The sequence below is a fragment of the Marmota flaviventris genome, chromosome 4 (assembly GCF_047511675.1).
Source record: "Marmota flaviventris isolate mMarFla1 chromosome 4, mMarFla1.hap1, whole genome shotgun sequence".
Taxonomy (NCBI): domain Eukaryota; kingdom Metazoa; phylum Chordata; class Mammalia; order Rodentia; family Sciuridae; genus Marmota; species Marmota flaviventris.
This window is the reverse complement of record NC_092501.1, coordinates 14,850,003-14,874,159: the sequence shown is the minus strand read 5'-3', so window position 1 is coordinate 14,874,159 and position 24,157 is coordinate 14,850,003. Positions and strand designations below refer to the sequence as shown.

Here is a 24,157-nt window from a genome sequence, read left to right as displayed (position 1 = left end):
ATGCTTTAAATTATTAAGAAAAAGACAGAAAGATAATAGGAAAATGGACAAAAGACTTCAACAATAATTTCACAGAGGAATGAAAACGACTCCAGCAAACATAAAAAGTTATCCTACCAATAATTGGAAAAATGCAAAATAAAGCCATTTATATCACATTACTAAATTAAAGTCTGATAAGGCTACATGTTGGAGAGAAGATGAAATGAGTAACTGTCAGTTACTTTGGGAACAAAATTGACAAAATGTAGTAAAATTGAATTTCTGTGTTTTCTTAAATATGATAGTAATTTTTCTCTTAGAAACCTATCTAGAGATATTCTCAAAATGTGCACAAGAAGATGTGTGTAACAGTGAATATACCAACATGAACTGTAATAGGAAAAATCTGAAAAATAGGCTAAGTTACCATTAGTAGTTTAGTGGATAATATTTGGTCTAGTAATAGAATTAAATGTTATAACATGTTTAGAATGAACATAGAGTATCATATGTATCTGTAAATCTAAATGAGTTTTGGAGTTGACATGTGTCCAGAGAAGATATACCTAAGTCCAATAAGCACAAGGTAAGGTGCTGAACATGACTAAGTATTAGGAAAACACAAATCAAAACCACATGAGATATTACACACCCTTTTGTGTGGCTGTTATAAAAAACATAATAACAAGTGTTGGCAAGAATGTAAACTAAATGGAGAAACTAAACCATTGTATGTTGCTGGTTGGAATGTAGAATGTGCAGCTGCTATGGAAAATAGTCTTACTGTTCCTTAAAAATTAAACAGAGTTACCAGTATTTTCATTTCTAGACATTCACCCAAATTAATTGAGAGCAGGGACATGAGCAGAAATGTGCACACAGTTGTATATAGAAGTGTTATTCAAAGTAGCCAAAACAAAGAAGTAACCCAAGTGTCTATCCATAGATGAATGGATAAACAAAATGTGTGTGTATGTACATTTAAATGGTTGTAGAAAGAAAGGATATTCTGACCCACGATATGGCATGAATGAACTTTTTGAACCTTGAAGATCTTATGCTAAGGGAAATATATCATTTCTAAGAGAACCAAATGCTATATGATTTACTCATATGAGGTGTTTAGTCAAATTTATAGAGACAAAACATAGACTGATGATTGCCAGGAGCTAGGAGAATGGGACAATGGGGAGCTATTGCTTAATGGGTACAGAGTTTTGGTTTCACAAGATGAAGAAGTTCTGGAACTGGATGGTGGTCATGGCTGCACAATAGTGCCAAGGTACTTAATGTCATTGGATTTTATACAGATAGTCCTGTACTTATAGCTTAGGATTTTTTGACTTTATAATAGTGTTAAAGTAATATGCATTCAGTAGGAGAAATATTTTGACTTGACCTTTTCGTAGGCTGATGATGTTCAGGGAAGTCGCAGCGAGCCTCAGCTCCCAGTCAGCTGTGTGATCATGAGGGTGCACAGTAGATACTCTAAAGTGTACAGTGCTATGCAGCTCTGTTTGATAGAGTAAGAGTATTTAATGCATTTTTGACTTATGATATTTTCAATTTAGGGTTAGTTTGTTGGGCTGTAACCCCATCATAAGTCAAGGAATATCTGTATTTAAGGATGGTTAAAATTATAAAAACAAACAAACTCAATAGGTTGAACAAAATAAGCAAGTCATAGGAGTATGCATATGGTGTGATACCATTTATTAGAGTAAAGTTTTGCAAGTTACAAAAGAACTATGTCTCATAAATATAGAAATATTTATAAGCAAGTATGGGATAGTGGTTGCTTCCAGAGAAGAAATAAATAAAGAAACTCAAATTGGAGGGAGTTTCAATCATGTTGGTTAAGTTTTCTTTCTTTAAAAAATCTACAGGTTTAAATATGGTAAAATATTGAGTTTGACAAATCTGGCTAGTAGTATTTGTAATGTCATTCTTTGGACTATTCTGTGTGCTAGACTAGCTTATTGACTTAAAGGAAATCTTCAAAAAGTCCAATTTTTAATTTTAATGCTTGTTTTTATTCTCTCAGATCCTTTTCCTGACTCACTTCTTACATGGTTTTCTGAGCTTATTTTATAGTAGTTGTCTTGAAAATCAGCTTTCCCTCTCTCTCTGTTCCTAGTTTGTGCTGGATACTCACCCAAATTATTTATACTTTAGCCCAAGGTAGACTCTTTTGGGTCACTGTCTTTTTTGACTCTGGGTGTTTCAAAATGATCTTAAAGTTCTCTGAAAATTTTGTAATAAGCTGGTTTGTATAAGCCCTGCTCTTCCATCTGACTCTTTTTTTCTGTTTAATTCCTTTTATGCACATTCTTTTTTAAAAAATAATTATGTGATTGTAATAATATAATAATTGTACACTTTATAAGTCATGGCACATGTAGGGTGTGTGTGTGTGTGTATGTGTGTGTGTGTGTGTGTGTTTGTGTGTGTGTGTGTTGGGATAGGATGAGATTACTGAAGTCAAATTGCCTTCTCATTAGCTGACTCTTTGACATTTCCATTTCTTTCTTCTTCAGAGTTTATACCCTTTATAAATTATCCATCCTCAACTCCTTTTGGAAAATGAAATAATTTTTCAGAATTTTGTCATTTACTTCTATAGTTTCAAACATTCATAAACCTAAGTTATGGAAAAACAAAAGTAATCAAATTGACCTTATGCAATTTTTTTTCTCTCTGTTTTTGGTTCCAGGGATTGAACCTGGTGATAGTTGACCACTGAGACACATCTTTAGCCCTTTTTAAAAAGTTTTAGACAGTGTCTAAAGTCAATTTCATTGGATTCTTATAAAGATCATTTTAAGTAATGTGGATGAAAACACTTTGAAATTTTTATAGTGCAACACATATATAATGTACATTTTTAAAGTTAATCTAATGTAAAATTGGCAGACTATTTTTGTGCACAGGCATTTATTATAGTATTACTTAAAATAGAACATGGACTGTTAAGGAAATTCATAGATATTATGTGAATGGTGCTTCTATGGGTACAGTGTTGAGAAGACACTGGATTAAACAAAGTTCAGTTAGGTTTCTGTACACTTATACTCTTTGTTTTTTTTTTAAATATATTTTTTAGATATACATGACAGGAGAATGTAGTTTGACATATTATATATACATGGAGTGTAACTTCTCGTTCTTGTGGTTATACATGATGTGGAGTTACATCGGTGGTGTATTCATATATGAACATAGGAAAGTTATATCTGATTCGTTCTACTGTCTTTCCTATTCCCATCCTCTCTTCCTTCCCTTCCTTCCTTTGTCTAATCCAATGAACTCAGTCTCTCCCCTCTTTATTGTTAGTATCCACGTTGTCAGAGAGAATATTTGGCCTTTGGTTTTTGGGGATTAGGTTATTTCAGTTAGCATGATAGTTTCCAGTTCCATCCATTTATAGGCAAATGCTATAAATTCATTCTTCTTATGGCTGAGTAATATTCCATTGTCTTATATACTCTCTTTTGAGAATAATAGGCAAATATAATTTGTGATAAGAGAGAAATTATACAAACTAAGGAATCCTCCATTTGGGAGATATGTGTACTTTGAAATACACTTTGGGAAATACAACTAAAGATGTATTTTATTGTTTCATTCCTCTAGCTTCTTTTTCTAAACTATGATTTGGGTTTTTATAATTTCTTTTATATTCATTAATAAGAATACTTAAAACCAATTTATTATATGTGTTTGGAGACGTGATTATTTAAGTAGGAAAGCAATTACTACATTATGACTTTGACTTTTACAATTAACTATATTTTAGAGTATTTTCTTGTTCCATAAGGTCTTCTAAACTTTCTAAAAAAATTGTTTCTGTAAAACTTGCTAAACTTATGTACTTCTACTACATACTGCCTTTAGATATGACTTACCTAAGAAGATGAAATCTGAAACATTGTCCTGAAAATGTCCCTACACATTGAATGCTGAATTATTTGAAATCTCAAAATCTATGCTAATAAATATCAATTTTAAGGTTACACTGAAATAATATGTATATTGTTTTCAATCATCGTTTTCTATAATTTTTTCCTTTTTATTTTTTTAAGTTACACATAGCATTAGGATTCACTTTTTTTAAAAGAGAGAGAGAGAGAGAGAGAGAGAGAGAGAGAGAGATTGATTGATTTATTTTTTAGTTTTTGGCGGACACAACATCTTGGTTTTGTATATGGTGCTGAGGATCGAAACTGGGCCGCAGCCGTGCCAGGCGAGCGTGCTACCTCTTGAGCCACATCCCCAGCCCCAACATTAGGATTCACTTTGACTCGATTGTGAAAGAATGGAATATAATTTTCTCTAATTCAGCCCTGAGTACTTCCTTTTTCCCTCCTTTCCTCCCTCCCCCGTAACTTTCTAGTACTTTACTGATTTTTCTGCAATTTAATTTTAGTTCGTTTTTTAAATTAGTGTCTTATAGATGTACATGATGGCGAGATTCACTGCGTTATATTCATATATGTACATAGGAGAGTTAGGTCAGTTTCATTCCACTATTCCCTTACCCTGTCTCTCCTCCCTCCCTTTCAATGCCCTTCATCTAGTCTACGAATCTTTCTTCTATTTCGATGGAATCCCCCTTCCCTTTTCTTCTTTATCTCCCCCCACCCCATTTTGCACTATCTTTTGAATATCAGAAAAAAAATTGACCTTTGACTTTATGGGTCTGGTTTATTTCACTTGGCATGATAGTTTCATCCATTGACCAGCAAATTACATAGTTTCATTCTTCTTTACAACTAATACTCAGTTGTATATATATGCACCACATTTTCTTTTTCATTCATTTGTTGAAGGGCACCTAGGTTGATTCCGTAGCTTGGCTGTTGTGAATTATTCTGCTATAAATATTTATGGATATGTCTGTAGTATTGTAATGTTCTGATTTTAGGTCTTTAGGATATATACTGACTAGTGGCATCGCTGAGTCATATGATGGTTTCATTCCTAGTTTTTTTTGCTTTCTAGAGTTGTTGCATGAATTTGCAGTCCTACCAACAATATATCAGTGTACCTTTTCCCCCACATCCTTGCCAACACATATTATTTGTATTCTTGATAATTGACATTTTGCCTGGAATGAGACGAAATCTCAATGTAGTTCTGATTTGCTTTTCCCTAATTGCTAGAAATATTGAACAGTTTTTCATATATTTGTTTGCTATTTGTATTTTTTATTTGAGAAGTGTCTATAGTTTTTATATAGCTGATGATTTATTTTTTTCATTTTCTATCTAGGTTTTTGAAATAAAATTATTTCCTTCTATCTAAAGTAAAAACTATTCTTTTGAAATATCACATTAGTAAAGATTTAGATATCTTATTCAGATGGTTCTCTTTTCAGGCATTCTTTTAGTGAATATTATATATAATATTTGTCTTGTGTACATATATGTAATATTTGCTGTAGTATTTAACTTTCCAAAGGTATGCTTTATATTGCTATTCGTGAGTTTTACTATATGAACTTTGATATACATATAAAGATATGTCATTGAAATTATCTTCCAATGTAAAATATAATTTCATTCATTTCCTTTATTCTCATATACTTAAAATTATTGTGAGGATTTTATATAAGAGCTGTTTCTATTTAAGGAATAATGAAAGTTGGCTTATGATTCTAAATTATAGGTCATGGAGAATTACTATTTTGTTGGTTTCTTGATTTTAACTATTATATCTTTAATTTGGCCAGTGATGTTTTTTTACATTATTCATCTTAATTTATTCTTTTATTTCATTTTTTGTTTCCCTGTTTTGTTTTTTTCTAGCTTGTGATGAATGGAAAACATTACCGAAACCAAATCTTCATAGAGATGTCAACAGATTTGGACACTCTGCAGTAGTCATTAATGGGTAAAAGAAGAACATTCTGAACTTTTAGAGGGTCAAGGATGTGAATGCTCCATGCATTCTCTCATTCTCGTATTCTTTGTGAAAATCATCCATTGGTATTTAATGGCACTGGATTTTATGCACCCCTATTCTATTGTGGAATACATTTTGGTTTATTAACCATATGCTTCATTATTTTTTGTTTAAATATATTTGAGGGGTAGGAGAGTGATCAAGCAAAGATGCTGAGATAAAACTTTGAGTACCTTTTAAAGTCATCTGATTTTTTTATTTTTTAATTTTTTTTTTTTTACTTTTTCCAGAGATCAGATAAAGAATGACTCTTCCTTTAAAAAGATCTAACTGAAGTGATGGAGAGGCTAACCCCAGTTTCTACCAATGAGAACAAAGAAAGTGCGAATTAGATTCTCATTTTAGTTTTGTCCTTGACTAAATACATGATTGTTTGGGCAGTCTCTTAACTTCTCCAGACTTGACTATCCTTATATCCCTCAGGAAACTGAGCTGGAGGGTCATTAAATTACCTTTCTCCTTTAAGTTAATATAGGTTTTAAATATTTCAATAAGAAAAATTCTGTAGTGTGGACTTAGGTAACAGTAAACAATATGCAGTTTATTCATTAGCTTAAAATGTGTAATTCAGAATGACATTTTTATTATTATCTTATCCTAATTATGTAAAAATTCTTCCCTATTGCCACACAATGGCTTGTTAACCACAGTGAAGCGGTGTATATTATCAATTGACTCTCAAAAGAGTAATAAATGGAATTCAGTGTGAAATGTAAAACCTCAGGCCTTTTCTGTTGAAAATTGTGTTTGATTTTTATTTTATTTTTTTTATAATAAAAGATATTCTCAACACATCTTTCTGACCTTTTACATTTACTATGTTAACAATATTTTGAGAAATAAAAAAATTATGCTGTTTGGGAGGGCATGTCAAAGTTCTTTCATAGTGGTTAGTATTAATTTAACATTGTCTAGGCTTCTCTTTCAAAATTAAAATTTAAAAAATCTTTTTGATATTTTACTCTTGATATTTTTATTTTAAAAGTAAATAACTACAAGAATAATTCTGTATGTAACTTCTTAATACTGTGTGTATTAGAATGATTAATTAAAAATTATTTCAGGTTGCAGTTCTAAAATGCATCATCATTAATATATAGCTATTAATTATTTCTTAAAAAATTGTTTTCTGCTTTATTAAAGCAGTAGTTATTTTTCTGATAAAAGGAATGTCATAATTCTTGGTCCTTCAGTTTTCTCACATTATGTTTTGAAAACTTAATGTTTCCTTAATCCTTTATGATTTATAGAACATTTTGGATTGTATCTGGCAAGTCATAAAGAAATCTCATATTAGTTATTTTGGTATTTTCACATCATATTACATGTTAGAAATATGATTTTAAGGTACATAGTATTTAAAAATAATATAAAATTTATAGTTAAATTTATTTAAAAAACTAATTAGAGACTTTTAATATGTTTGTTTAAGATTCTTGTTTTGTTTTTAATAGGTCCATGTATATATTTGGGGGATTTTCTAGTGTACTCCTTAATGATATCCTTGTATATAAGCCTCCAAATTGCAAGGCTTTCAGAGATGAAGAACTTTGTAGAAATGCTGGTCCAGGGATAAAATGTATTTGGAATAAAAATCACTGCGAATCTTGGGAATCTGGAAATGCTAATAATATTCTTAGAGCAAAGTGCCCTCCTAAAACAGGTAAGCTTTTATTTTTTGTTTTCCCTCTTTCTGGTATTGAAACAACTCTACCTGACTGGAAATAGAAATTCATTTTTTTTAATATGAATTACCCTTGAAGCTTTCAGAAATGAAAAACTTATTATCCTCTGAATTATAATATGTGACTCAATAGGAATTAATAATTTAATATCTTTGTTAGCTACTTTTAACTATATTTTTGAAATCTATGTATTATATCTATCTTATATGTAACACCATCCATATGCATGAATTATTTTGTAATATAAATTTAAAATGCCTTAAATATATCATTTTAAGAAATATTACATACTTCAAATAAATAATACAAAATGATTTATTTTGCATTTGATATTTTTCTTCTTCCTAAATTATTGCCATGCCATATCTTAAAGTTAAATTTTTTTTAGAATTTGATGATCAGTGTTCTAATTTTATGTTTCTTATAACATGTTGAATGAGTAAATCAGGCTTATAAAAATTATCAGTCAGCATTATTTTATTTATGTCTATTTGCTTATAATTTGGATAAATATTGTTAAGTTTGCTTTAAATTGGTGAAGGCTTCTATACATTTTTGAGGCTACAACAAAAAATATATTTTTTAAGTTTTGCTAATCTATATTAACTTAAATTTCTCTGAATATATTTGTTTAAAGGACAGTAAAAAATAATTTATTAAGTTCTTTATCTTCCAAAAATGTATAAATTTAAATGTCTGGAGGATTCTGATAGATTGAATTGTTAAGATGCAGAAAGTAGGTATTTAAAATCTTTTTTTTAATGTTTATTTATTTATTTATTTATTTTTAATTTTTTTAAATTTTGGTATTTAAAATCTTGTAAAAACAAATAAGCTACCAGGTTAACTTCATCTTAGAGAACTGTTTTTGCCAGCGTAGGTTTTTTTTTGGTTAAAAATGTCTCAGTGATCCTTAAATAGATATTATAAATGTATGAATTAAGAAGTGTGGCAATTTTCTTTTTTTGACCCAATGTTTTTTATCCCCCATTTGTATTACAGCTGCTTCTGATGACAGATGTTACAGATATGCAGATTGTGCCAGCTGTACTGCCAATACGAATGGGTGCCAATGGTGTGATGACAAGAAATGTATTTCAGCCAATAGTAACTGCAGTGTGGTTAGTATTATGGGTGGACAGTGATGTACTTAACATTGCTGCGTTATATCACTCACTCACTCACCCACCATTTGGTAGTACAGTACAAAAATAGAACTTTACACATTAAGACATTAAATATGTAGGGAATCATTCACTTATTGGTACATTATAAAGTCAGACTGGAGTTTTTTGCTCAGATTTTTCAGTCTAGATTCTCTTTGGATATAGTAATTTTCATTTATGTTTGTGGATAAGACTGAAAAATTTTTAAAAATTAAAAAAAAAGACTAACTTTAAATGTTATCTTCTTTACTGATAGAAATAGGATTATTTAGGTGGTTGAAATCATTTCCATGGGATTCCTGTATCAAACATTTTGTTCATATACTTTTTGTTGAAATATAACCAGAGATGTTGATAGTAGTTTCTCTTCTGTCTTTAGATTATTGGCTCTGAACTTGAAGCAATTTGTCCCATGGGGGACGTTTAGCAATGTGTGGAGAACTTTGTGGTCATCAGAACTATAGAGCTGCTACAGGCATCTAGCATGCAGGGGCCAGCGATGCTGTTAACCCTTCTACAATGCATGGAATACCCCTTCCACAGCAAATAATGATCTGACTCAAAATGTCAATAGTGTTGAACCTCTTTTTTAAATGAAGGACTACTGAAAAAAATTCCAATATTAATATTTATAGTAGATGAAAATGAATTAGGAGCAGCAAAAATTAACATTTTAAGTGGATAGAATCAAAGTATCATATTTTAAAAGAATACATCAAAAAATGAAAGGGAAATTTAAAAAAAGTAGTATTTAGTGGATTAAAAGGCTTTTTTTTATTCATCTATAGGTTAAGTAAAAAGAAATAATGTGTACATAGATTTCCAACTAAGTACAGTATTTAGTGTGTTACTATTTCTAAATTTTTACTAGCCAACAAATGGTCCACGTATTTTTCAAGATAATAGAAATAAAAGGTTAAAAAAAAAGAAGAGGATTTGTAAGTAAATGGATGGAGTAGGAGAATATAATGCTAAGTGAAGTAAGCCAATCCCCCCAAACCAAAGTTTTCTTTGATATAAGGATGCTGATTTATAATAGAGATTGGGGGGAGCATGGGAGGAATAGACAAACTTTAGACAGGGTAAAGGGGAGGGAGGGGAAAGAAGGGGGCATGTGGGTAGGTAGGTGGTGGAATGAGATGGACATCATTACTCTAAGTACATGTATGAAGACATGAATGGTGTGACTCTACATTGTGTATAACCAGAGATATAAAAAATTGTGCTCTATGTGTATATTATGAATTGAAATGCATTCTGCCATCATATATAACAAATTAGAATAAATAAAAAATTGATAACTAAAAAAAGGAGGATTTGAAAATAAGTAAAACTTACGGTTATATCATCTAAAAGTTTTCCTCAATAACCAATAATATTTCAAAATATTTAGATTTTATGATTTTACTCTAAAATAGTATTCAAACTTAAAAAGGAGAAAAATTAGCAGTTATTGACTGATTAGTTTGAACCGTTTTTCTTTCATACATATTTTGTTAGTATATACTTTCTAGTTTTATAAGTTGCTCTAATAACAAGCTATGCTTCAGTTCTGTTTGAGTTTTAACATAAATATGACATAACTATGCATTGAAAATTTAAATTATAGTTTTATATTTTCAATAATATTCATTTAATTGGAATTTATTTTAATGGAAATAGGTGCTAGGTAAAATAAGTCATAGGAATAAAGGACTTGTACTTGGGTTCTTCAGAGAAACAGAGCCAGTAAGATACATACTATGTACATAATATTTATAATAAGGAATTAGCTCACATGAGCCAATTATGAAAATTATAAAATGTCCCATGATCTGCCTGCCATCTGCAGACCGAAAGTCCAAGAATATTGGTGGTATAAATTCCGGTACAAGAATGGAGCCTTGTGAAACTGGGCATGGCACAAACCTATAATCCCATGGGCTTGGGAAGCTGAGGCAGGAGAACCCTGAGATCAGAGCCAGCCTCAGCACCAGGGGGCGCTAAGCAACTCAGTGAGACCCTGTCTCTAAATTAAATACAAAATAGGGCTGGGGATGTGGCTCAGTAGTTGAGTGCCCCTGAGTTCAATCCCTGGTACCCTCTCAAAAAGAATGGAGGCCTGTGAATCAGTAGCTTTAGGGGTGTAAGTTCTGGCCAAGGATAGGAAAAGACTGTGCCTGAGCTCAGTAGTAGGGAACAGAGAAATTCTTTTCTTAACCTTTTTGTTGTATTCAGGCCCTTGGTGTACTGAATGATTATCCATCTTCGGGAAGGCATTTTGCTTTTCTGAAGTCTATGGATTCAAATGGTTATCTCATTTGGACTCATCCTCATGGACATACCCAGAAATAATATTTAGCAAAATATTTTATCTGTATCCTGGTCAAATTTACACTTAAAATTAATTATCATGTAATTAAAATAGAAAACATTATTGATTAAAAATTGCAAGAAGATTTTATTTTAACCTTTCTGGATAACTGCATAACTGTTAAATAATAAAAATTTATTTCTCACGGCTCTCTATGTAGGCTAGGAAGTTAAACTGTGCACTGACAGATTCAGATCTGGTGAGGACCTGATTTCTGGTTCATAGAAGGACCTGATTCCTGTCTTCTTAATGCTTTCTCCCAATAGCAGAAGGGAAGCTACTGTTCCTTCAGCTTCGTATAATGTTACCAATCCTATATTTGAGTACCTCGCCCTTCTGACCAAAATCACACATAAAGTCCTACCCTACTGATACCATCACTTTAGGGGTTAGGCTTCAACATATGAATTTTGGGGTATACATTCAATGCATGCAGACATTTGTATGTGTAAGATGAACACGCGTAGGTGAAAATACACGTCTCAAAAATCACATTATGTAAAATTGCTGTCAAATACTTATTTATAATGTGTGCTTTTGCTTTTATTTTATTTTTAATGTGTTAACAAGGAATGCATTGGATGACAGTGTACATGAGGAGATAGTATGCACTTATAATTTAGAATTTAATGTAATGTATGTTTTAGCCAGTTTTATCAAAATGTCTGGTGATTAGGCTAAACCAAGTGCTACTGGATACAAAAGGTCTATAGAATTTTAGACAAAATTATGTGTATTGATATTCTATTTCATTATTTAGCCATATTTTCTACAAGTTGCATAATTTGTTTTCTAACATCAACTAATCTGTATGCTGTATAATCTGTAGTTAGAAATTTCAAATTTGAAATTACATCTTAATATAAGGAGAAGATTAGGAGCGTAATGGTTACTCTCCATAGTCAGTTTACTAATGCACATCTGGTTCATTACATCAAAAATGTAGCCATGTTTCAGAATAACAGTCAGACTTCTTCTGTTATTGGTACATTGTTCCTGTGAGAGAAATGCAGTTTCATCTGTTGTACTTGTTCAGTATCAGTAAATGACTCTATAGTTCTTAATGAAGAGCAGTAGAATTATTGGATGGGGATTCTGATGTTACTGTCATTATTTTGAAGACCAGCATTAAGCTGTTATTTCTTCTCTTATTCCAACATGTTTAGCCATAATGATCGTGTAAAATAATGTCAACAAAATCTATTAATCAGAAAAATATCCAGAAAGAAGTTTATATGTTCATAATGAAAATGTGGTGATTGAATAAGTCACAAAGTAACTTGAAATTTATAAATATGTATAAAATGGAATATTTTATAGAAAGTAAAGATGAACATTATATATGGGTACTTTTTAAATCTATTACAGTAAATGTAATGTGCTCTAAAGAAATTAATACCTATGAAATGAAAGTGACTGTAGTGTATTTTATAAAGGAGAGTATGATACTTTGTGAATAAATATTTAGTGAGTGACATTTAAAATACCTAAAAGGATAAAAATTGTTTTAATAATTTTATATGTAGGATAGTTGTTCCTTAATTTTAATTTTTAGGCTATTTATTGAAGATATTTAACTCTTTTACGTGAGAAGGTCTAAGGAAAACATTTGCATCAAATACACAGGAAAGATTGTTGTAAGGCTTAGGGTGTAGAATTAATTGTTTTGTATTTTTTTCCTCAAAAATGGAATCACAGGAAGAATTGAGTAAAAATTTTTAATAGCTGATTTTCCAGGAGGTAGACTTTGTCATAGATAATGAAGTCATGTGAGGTAGTTGAACCTAGGTTTTTAATAAGGAACTACAATCAAAGTTCCTATATGGCCTTTTTTTCTTTCTTGACCTTTAATCTTTAACTTCAACCAGAATTAGTTGAAATGATTATATTATGTAGTAGTATTAAAAAAATTTAGAAGCTTTTTTTAACCTCTATGAAGGAAATATGACAGGTACATGCAAGAGACACATTAATTTTTATTTAGGATTGTGGAAGTAAAATTATTTTGACTTATTGTGAAAGTATTTTTTTCAGATTGTATTGGATTTTCATAAATATCTCTCTCTCTTTTTTTACTACTTATCATGTTGTGCTTCATTTCCAAGGGTTTGCATGATATTTTATTAAGATAGAATCGTATCATGTTTTCATTAAGGGAAATGACTTTATACATTGATTTTATTTAATTGTAAGCTGTTTTCAAACTCTTTTAAAAAAGTTTTCATTACATAGATTCAATTCCAAATTGTGCAATTTGCACAAGTTTTTAAACTAATTTTAGAATTTATATATGTCAGCAGAATGCATTACAATTTTTATTACACATAGAGCACAATTTTTCATATCTCTGGTTGTATACAAAGTATATTCACACCAATTTGTGTCTTCACACATGTACTTTGGATAATAATGTCTATCACATTCCACCATCATTTCTAACCCCATGCCCTCTCCCTTTCCCTCCCACCCCTCTGCCCTATCTAGAGTTCGTCTATTCCTCCCATGCTCCCCCTCCCTATGCCACTATGAATCACCCTCCTTATATTAGAGAAAATATTCGGCATTTTTTTGGGGGGGATTGTCTAACTTCACTTAGCATTATCTTCTCTAACTCCATCCATTTACCTGCAAATGCCATGATTTTATTCTCTTTTATTGATGAGTAATATTCCATTGTGTATTTATGCCACTTTTTTATCCATTCATCTATTGAAGGGCATCTAGATTGGTTCCACAGTTGAACTATTATGAATTGTGCTGCTGTTTTTTGATGTGGCTGTATCCTTGTAGTATACTGTTTTTAAGTCCTTTGGATACAGACTGAGGAGAGGGATAGCTGAGTCAAATGGTGGTTCCATTCCCAGTTTTCCAAGGAATCTCCATACTGCTTTCCATATTGGCTGCACCACTTTGTAGACCCACCAGCAGAATCTGAGTGTTCCTTTTTCTCCACATCCTAGCCAACACTTAATTTTGTTTGTATTCATGGTAGCTGCCATTCTGACTGGAATGAGATGAATCTTAAGAGTTTTTTAAAATATTTATTTTTTTTAGTTATAGGAAGACACAATATCTTTATTTTATTTTTATGTGGTGCTGAGGATTGAACCTAGTGCCTCATGCATAGTAGGCTAGTGTTCTTCCTTTGAGCCACACCCCAGCCCGAAATCTTAAGAGTTTTGATTTGCATTTCTCTAATTGCTAGCAATGATGAACATTTTTTCATATACTTGTTTATTGATTGTATATAATCTTCTGAGAAGTGGAAGTTTTTTTTTTTCAATAAGAACTCATTCTAATTACTAGAACAATAGTTAAACTTGCTAAGAGAAAAAAATTAAATAAATGGAATTTAGCCTAGTTTGAGCAAAGAACAATTCATGAATTAGACAGAACTCTGAACCAATAGAGGTTTGGAGAGCTTCTCCTCAAATCAGTTGGTATTTATAGCAGGACAACCATAGTAATATATAGAAATAGCTCAATTGGTTACATGGATGCTTGCCTTACTTGGGAATGGTGTGATGATATAATTGCCTTATATGGACATGGTCTGATCAGCTGGCAGCCTGTGATTGTCTGAGATCATTTATCTATTGCAAGCATGTACTCAATAATAATAAGTAAGTTGCAGTTTGCTTACTTACTATGTTAGCTTGCAGTGCACTATGTATAAAGATAAATTAGTGCCAAATTTAATTTAATAAATGAATGACATAAGTAAGAGAATTCTGATTCAGTAGAATTGGATTTAGAGTTGGAAAAATGTATTTATAAAGTTCACCAGGAGACTTAAAATACACTGATGTTTAAGAATCACCACTTGTGCAATGATGAAAAACAATGTACTTTATCTTTTGATTTTCTAGTCTGTCAGAAACTACACCAAATGTCATGTGAGAAATGAACAGATTTGTAACAAACTTACTAGCTGTAAAAGCTGTTCACTGAATTTGAATTGTCAGTGGGATCAGCGACAACAAGAATGCCAAGCTTTACCAGGTAAAAATTTCAAAATTTGGTAAATGAGTTGTCTAGTTTACAGATGACTACCATTAGAGTAAAGTGTTTTTAGTGTAAATGTTACATTTTCTAAAATTAAAGCAATGAGCAAGGATCAAATTATAATATTGGAGTAATAACATTGTTTTTTCTATAAGAAAAGTTTCATAATAATACATTGTTTTTGTTATTTTATTGTGTTTATTATTACTATGGACTTTGTCAGATACCTCTTCATTTTAAGATATGTTAATAACAGACAACAATAGGTACTCAAAACTTATTATCCAGATTTAACAAATGTTAACATTTTGATTTAAAAGTGCCTTTTATTTTAAAAATTCATTGAATATTTCTATTTTTATTAACTATGACATTATATAAATATTATTTGTTTTTATAAGAATCTAAATTGTACAGTCCAGAGCAAAGCTCATTTTAAGTGATTACATTTTATTTTCAGTTAGGATTCTTATTAGATTCTAAGTACTTTTCCTTTTAAATGTGAAAGATAATGTCAGAAAGTAAAAAGAAAATAATTTAAGTGTTTAATGAGGTTCATCTTTTTAGACACATGGTGGCAAAATGACTAGCTCAAAACCTCATGTGTTGTAAATGGCAGAGTTGTAACTATTAAAAGGGTGTTTTATTTTTGTTTAATTTTTGCCTATTTCCCCTCATGAAAAATTTTTGAACTGGGGGCTGGGGTTTTGGCTCAGTGGTATAGCACTTGCCTCATGTGTGAGGCACTGGGTTCTGTTCTCAGCACTGCATATAAATAAATTAATAAAATAAAGGTCCATCAACAACTAAAAAGTATTTAAAAAATTTCTGAACTGATATAATTCTAAAAAATATTGGAAAATTTAATCAGATTTCATGTCTGAAAGAGAATTTTTCTTACAAATTCATGTAATAAAATAAAAACTTCTTTGCTTTTAAAAATGTTATTGAGGTTTTAGAATGTTTATTTGTCTGTTTTCTGATATTATAACAATATCTGATTCTGGGTAATATATGAAATAAAGAGTTTTGGAGTCTGAAAATTCAAGATCCAGCAACTCCCTAGGTTTAGCCTTTGATGAGATTCCCCTTGGATATGTTATATTATGACAAATGGCATCATGTTAAGAACACATGGGAGAGGGAGAGATCACATGGTAAGAAAGGAAATGAGAGAAGAGAGAGAGAAAGAAAAGGAGAGAGAAACATAAATTGGGGAGGAACCAAACTCTTAATAACAACTGTCTTGTGAAAACTAGGGTCCCAGGAGGACTACCTTAATTTCTCTTGAGAGCAGTCCTCTCAATGACTTCTTACTAAGCTCTACCTCTTAAAGGTTCCAACACCTCCCATGATGTCATACTGGTGACCACACTTCCAACTCATGAACACTTGGGGGAGATAACATTCTCAAACCATATCCAAACTATAGCAGGATATTTCTTCAAATTTTGAATTTTATTTATTTACTGATCTTTAAAGCTTTTAAATAGTAATATGTGCATATGTTGTAATTTTGAGAAAATTAGAGAATATTGGTAGGCAGGATTTGTGAATCAATATGAGATAACAATAAAAAGTTGGAAGTAATATTGAACTTTAACAGTTGAGCTACAACATTTAACATGTAGATCAGTTATAATGCTTCAGAGTCTCCTGTAAAAGACAAAATTCTGGACCAAAATGAAATTTGACTATAAGAATGTATATATTTAAAGGAAGATTGCTTCAATCATAAAGTAATTTGGTTGTCACTAGAAGTTTGGAAAAAATAACATTGAAATTATCTTTGTTAGTACCCATCTCCTTATACCTTAGGAATTAAATATTACTTTGTATATGGATTCTACTTTATATATACAGTAACTCTCCTTTTTACATTAGTATTTAGTAAGCAGACAACTGGGTATATCTCATCTGGTTTCCATTTAGCTTGTCTCAGTAAGTAAGTGCTCTCAAAAGTGGACTCAAAAGAGCATTTTTCCATGAAAATTGGTGAACTGCGTTTTTTTTTTTTTTTTAGCGTCAATCTCATATGAGCTAGACAATTTGAATTTATCTCACTAAACTTACTAAAAAAAATAACTGCTTTCCTTTAACCACATAGCTGAGTTGACACTCAATACTATAAAAGCCCAATAAAAATATTTGGTTTATTAGTATAATTTAGTTTAGCTTCAAAGGCCCATCATTTGTTTTCTTTTGTATGATTTGTCAATCAGTTATTTTTGTTTTAATTGAAAAAAAATAAAGAGGCAAAAATAATATAAATCTTTTTTTGATTCAGTAAGGTAGGAAAAAATCCCCACAATTTAACAAGATTTTCATAAGGAAAAGTGATTTGGTACTCCATCTTCTTTAAAACCAAAAGACTGCTGCACATGTGATCTCAAAATGAAAGAAAGCAAGGTCATACCCATAGATATTAGATGATAATTATAATTTATTGAGGGATATCTGGAAGAGTACACTTGTAATGGGATTTAAAGTTATTACTCTAAGTTAATGAATATTTTTAAAATTATCAGTGTTAATATGATCAAAATCTATATATATATATATAATATCCATTAAGAAAGATCTGTGGGGCCCTCAATGATTTTTAAGAGTTAAAAACTGGGCTGAGGTTGTAGCTCTGTCGTAGAGTGCTCTCCTTGCATGTGGAAGGCACTGGGTTTGATCCTGAGCACCACATAAAAATAAAATAGAGGTATTGTGTCCATCTAAAACTAAAAAAATATTTTTAAAAAGAGTTAAAAACTAAGATATTTCGAAACTACTGATTTAGAACAGTTCCTAAGAGTTGCAGGAGTACATTAGTCCTTTTCTAAATGGCAAGAGGCACTGCTGTGTTTAATGTACTATGGAGAATAAAAATCTTACCGAGTAGATCAGTGTGTTCATGAGACACTGCATTGTTCATTAGTACACTCTAGAGCAGAACTTTATACTATATGTGTTTATAACATGTGTTTTAGAGACTAGGTGCTGTTTTATGCTTAGTTGGACTACAGTAGATAAACTATTGCTGAATAGTTATTTAAACTCTAGTAACGGTAGAAGAGCTATGTAAAAACAGACTCTAGAAAGCAAAAATTAGAGCTTTTTAATAGCTTTTTTACAAAACATAAGTGGAATGAAATAATCTACTCATGCCTAAAGAATCAAAGAACCTGCATACCTGGTCCCTGGGAATTAGATTTGGAGGTGAATTAGCCCCACATATAGAATTAACTTTGAAACTGCTTTTGTTTTATTCTGATAATTTTCTCTTAAGGTGATCTTAGCTGGACTTTAGGACATAAATATAGTAGTGATTGAATGAAGTATTAAATGCTAATACACTATTGAAAATCTAGCAAGCTGTCAGTACATTTTAATGGATATTATAGAGCTATAACTCATCTTGTTTAATAATTAAAGAAAAAATAGGGTCTTCTTTTTTCATTCTCCAACAAATTATTAGACAAATTTTATGTTAAGATACTTAAAAGGTTTTTTAAAAATATAATTTAAATGATATAAAGTTATGTTACAATTCTGAAATAATTAAAAAATACATATGCTCTCAAAATATGACAATTTTTTTCTTTGACTAGCTCATCTTTGTGGAGAAGGATGGAGTCATATTGGGGATGCTTGTCTAAAAATCAACTCCAGTAGAGAAAGTTATGACAATGCAAAACTTTATTGCTATAATCTTAGTGGAAATCTTGCTTCATTAACAACTTCCAAAGAAGTAGAATTTGTTCTGGATGAAATACAGAAGTATACCCAACAGGTAACCATAACTGTGCTGTCATAACTATTATGTTATGACCCCATAACTCTTAGAAGTGATTAATTCTACTTGTTTTTTTAAAATACATTCTTACTAAGTTCTAGAAATGGAAGTGGAATTGATTTCAAATGATAGCAGGCAGAGGATTGATTCTATATGTATATTTGGTAATAAGTTTCTTATCTCATGTTTTACACAGTAAAGCAATGCACTACCAAGCAATACCAAGAAGTGATTTCATATGAATACATACTCTTAACATTTGCATATAATTTAATAATTTTAATACCACTCTGTATAGAGGGGCAGAGATGATTTTGGCTTGAAGATTTTCAGAATAGAGATTATCAGTTACTTGCTATGGCAACACTTAAATAATTCTGTGTTGGTATAAGTGATTTTAAAAGCAGTATTGTGGACAGTATCTCTGCAACTTAATAGCAAGTTAACCTCCCTAATTCTGTGTTACTCATTTGTAAACTGGGATAATAAAAATAGCTATATGGACTATTAAAGTAATAAATGAGGTATTACATATAAAGATACATTTTATTTTTGAGTATTTACTATGATCATCATTATTATTTCCATTTATGGAATATTACTTTTCTGTCTTTGTTCCCAGCACTGCTATTACTACTCTTGCCAAGAATCATTTAGAAGATTAATTATTAGGTAACAAAATTAACTTATTTGATGGGTAGTTAATATTGGAATTGATTATAAAAAACTATTTGCCCTAGACTAGTTTTTTATTTTTTTATGATAAAAAGCTAAGATTTTTGCAAGGACATTCAGTTCACTCTCATTGCCTATCCTAATTTTTGTGGTGGTATTAACATGTATATTTCTCAAAAAAAAAAAAAACCCAATAATGGATAATACAGTTTCTAATGTTAATTGTAATCTTTAAATCCAAAGCTCTCTGCCTCATTAATTTAATATATTAATTATATTTTTTAGCTTTTATAAATAGCCAAGTATTTTGAAGTTCATCTTATAATATGAAATTTGTTGGCCTCATGACAGATTTTGTTTATGCCTGGGACTAACAGGATAAAAAAACTATACTAATTAAATTTGTATTACCAATTGATTCATAAAACTTTGTTTTGTGAACTATAGTTATGTTTTCTGAAGGATGTATTGGTATTTATTTATTTCGTACACATTTATTAAGCACCCTTAGTGTACTTGGCAATCTACTGCTTGCCGAGAATGTGGAAATAAAAAGACAATCATTGCTTTCAAATGATTTTAGTGTAGGGGGATTTTAGTGTAGAGGGAAACAAACACAATTATATTAAATTGATAATTGCAATGATAGATGTGCACAGGGTGGTAGGAGATGATAGAGGGTGGACAGCTAGTCAGTAATGTGTACTTAAGGAGAGCTTGTATGAAATGGTTTAGCTAAGTTTTGTAGGAGTTGGAGTAGGCCAGTACTTGAGGATGTTTGTAAGGCAGTCTAAGAAAATTCCTCCTTTTTTTTTTTTTTACACTTTGAGAGCCATAAGCTTAATGGCTGGAGGAAAAATGAATGTGGTGACATAGGGATGATCTATTGATTTTTAAAAATATTTTGGAAATATGTGACTGGTTTTTCTTTTTTTGTTGTTGTTGTACTGGGAATTGATCCCAGGGTTTTGCACATGCTTGGCAAGCACTCTACCACTGAGCCGAGTCCCCATCCCTAAACTAAAAGATTCTATTGTTTTTTTGTTTTATTTTTGTAATGGTAAGGATTGAACCCGGTCTTGTGCATGCTAGGCAAGCACTCTACCACTGAGCCACATCCCTAGCCCTGTACTTGTTTTTTTTAAGTGGTACTGAAGATTGAACCCAGGCAAAAACTCTACCTCTGAGTTATATCCCCAGCCCCTGAGGTATTTAAGTTTTATTTTTAAGCATATGGAATTTACAACATAAATTAAGATCTGTTTATATTCTTGTTAGGAGTTTCATGTCTATAACTACAAAAAAATGAGGGGTAATTACAAGAAACATGTAAAAATTATTAAATACCTGCTACTTAGGAAGACCTTATTATTGCAAGAACCACATTTTCAGAGTTTTGGAAAGTATTTAGCATTAAAGCTCTATTATCTTTTCTTGGTTTAAAACATTATTTTTAGTTGCTATCATATAATCTTGAAATATGCCATTTTAGAAGTTGCATATCTCAGGATTTTTTTGTGTCAGTAGCCATTTTTTTTCTTGCCTATTATAAATCATAAATATTCGGCTAATAATTATTTTGAATCTGTGATGAACTTAGACTTGATAGTTTGCTGACTAGTAAACTATGTAAGTGAAGAATGTTTTGTTTTATCAGAAAGCCAAGCTTTTAGCAGAATTTCAAAGTGGAAACTTCTGCAAGGTGACATTCCATTAGGCATATCTTTATATAAAATGAATTATATCCCGAGTCATTGCAGTTGTATAAACTTAAGATAACCCTTCCTTGGCAAATAAAGATCAACAAATCCATGCACTTGAAAGAGATATGTTGGGTCAAATGATCATTTACTTATCAGAAATGGCTAATGAAATGTTACAGTGATTTATGGTGTGCTGCTATACATTTTCATAATATAGTAATTTATCTTTCATTTTCAACTGCCTGTCTGGTTCATTTACTGAGTAATAGTTACTTTAAATGTTTTATCAGCTGCTTCATTTTTGTTTCTCTTCTCTTCCTATATGATTCTTATCATGATGAGTTAGGGAGTAATATTTCATTTTAAATGACTTGTCTTTACCATAGATAGTTGGGAAATATAGGCAGAATTGCTGTAATGTGAAACATAGTTGTTAATCTGAAATATCTGTGTTGGATTGATTATCCAGAAGTTCTTATTACCAAGAACTTTAAAAATGTTATAGCTTATTATCAAAATATCTTTTAGAATAATGTGTGAAATATATGAGGACACAATGTGAAGCAATATGTGTGTTTTCAAAATTAGAAACACCATTTAATAAGTTCCATCTCTGTATCAGGCATTCTGCAAGATGGTAGAAAATAACCATTTTTATTCTAATGAACTTTGTTTAGAAAAATTTCTTGATTAATTACTATGTGTACTGTACTCCATTGGCAATATGAGATATGTCATGATGAAAATTCATAAGGGATTTTATTTTATTGAAGAAATGTCTGTTGGGAATATCTGTATAAAATTCATTGTATTTATGTACTTTGCAAATTTCTAGTTCTAAAGCTATCTTTTACACTCTCTAGGACCATTTGTACAACATAATTAGAATTAATAATGGAATAAATATCATTTTTATATTGATGGAGAGGCATATCTTTTCTCTACCTTGGCCCCCCATAGTTTAATAATTAAAAAAGGAATGATGTGCAATTTTGAAACGATCTTACATGATAATAAATATTGGTAGCTTAGTATCTTAGAATATATGTATTATAAATATTAAAACTAAGGTGTTTATAATATAATAGAATTTTGTGATGATAGTAATTTGCATCAAGAATATATCATTTTTTGGATAACCATAACATTATATAGCATATTTTAAATCACAATAATGATTAAAATAAAGTATGTAAATATAGATTAGATTTTGATTTAAGTCTAATTTTGTTTTAATTTACGTCTAAATATTGCTGAAAGCATTAAGAATAGTTATGTGGTTTTTGTGTACCTATTAAAATTTCAGAACAAAAATCATATGTTATCAGTTTTCTTGAGTACTTTATTAATGAAAGTGGATGACATTTAATCTGAAGTTGTGTAAAATGAACTTCGTAGTAGTGAAGGTCTGAATTAGGAGAGTCAGCTACTCCTTTCTCAGTTTTTTTTTTTTGTGAAATCATGTTATGAAGTGTTCATTTAGATTCTATACTATGTTTGTTGATTTTGTTTTCTGTTTTTGTACAGTGCAGATGGTGACAATTTATCATTAGATTCTTAACCCCATAACCTATTAACCCTTTAATTTGATAGTAGTAATAATACTGACAGGTGCAGCAGTAGCAATATGTTCAGTTTTATAATGATTTTGCCTCATATGATAGATATTTAAATTAGGCATTTATTTATACCCCCATTCCATAGAAAACAGACTCTTAAAGGCTAAATAAATGACCCTGAACATGTATATAAACAATAAAACTATACTTAAAATAGTGTTCTATTCTACATCATCTAAAATGTGCCAGGATTATTAATTATTATTGATACTAAAATTGACTACTACACAGGTGGTTCTATATATTGTCCAGTGTAATTTTAAATTGAAATCATATTTTTATTTGATGAAGAACACGAGTCAGTAGTTTTACATCTAACTTTTAAAAATGCCTCTTTCCTGTTTACAGAAAGTGTCACCTTGGGTAGGCTTGCGCAAAATCAATATATCCTACTGGGGATGGGAGGACATGTCTCCTTTTACAAATACGACTTTACAGTGGCTTCCTGGTGAACCAAATGATTCTGGATTCTGTGCATACCTAGAAAGGGCTTCAATCGCAGGCTTAAAAGCAAATCCTTGCACATCTATGGCAGATGGACTTGTCTGTGAAAAACCTGTTGGTAAGTATTCCTGAAAATTAGCATTTATTTAAAAATGTTTTTTTTTTCTTTTTGGGGGGGTAGGGAGGATGAATACCAGGGATTGAACTCAGGGGCACATCTCCAGCCTTATTTTGTATTTTCTTTAGAAGACAGGGTCTCATTGAGTTGCTTAGGGCCTCACTGGCTTTGACCTCCTGATCTTTCTGCCTCAGGCTTCTGAGCTGCTAGATTATAGCCATACACCACCACACTGGTCTAAAAATGCATTTCAAGCCCTCTGTGCACCACCTTTTTCCAGGGTATAATCTGAAGTAATTCACACCATCTTTTTATGATACACTGATTCCCTGATATTTATTTTTATCCACATTCCCCACTTATTGTTATTTATCTCAGCATTAATTAAAAATAAAATTATATTGTTTTATATATCTATTTACTAAAATAGTGTGATTATGAATATATGGTTGTAGTTATAGTAATAATCTCTTAATTTGCTAATGTCTTTTACATTTATCATAGTAGTGTTTGAAAGATTTGTCTTTAAGACTAATGATTGAGACTTTTTAATCTTATAAATGTTTTAGTTGTCAAGTAAACAGAAATATTTGTATCTTTTGAAATAGATTTTCATTAAGTGAGAAAGTAATATTGACTTCTTATAAAATTTTGCATAT

The 24,157-nt window shown here is 30.7% G+C and overlaps 1 protein-coding gene across 1 annotated transcript in view; it reads left to right on the top strand.

Annotated features, from left to right (window-relative positions):
• Atrnl1 (attractin like 1) overlaps positions 1 to 24,157 on the top strand; it is a 716,444-nt gene that overhangs the window by 146,232 nt on the left and 546,055 nt on the right. The window contains exons 11-16 of the mRNA XM_027930106.2: positions 5,790 to 5,874; positions 7,401 to 7,609; positions 8,634 to 8,752; positions 15,020 to 15,152; positions 18,755 to 18,936; positions 23,285 to 23,498. Coding sequence (XP_027785907.2) covers positions 5,790 to 5,874; positions 7,401 to 7,609; positions 8,634 to 8,752; positions 15,020 to 15,152; positions 18,755 to 18,936; positions 23,285 to 23,498 — 942 coding nt within the window. The remainder of the gene's footprint in view (positions 1 to 5,789; positions 5,875 to 7,400; positions 7,610 to 8,633; positions 8,753 to 15,019; positions 15,153 to 18,754; positions 18,937 to 23,284; positions 23,499 to 24,157) is intronic.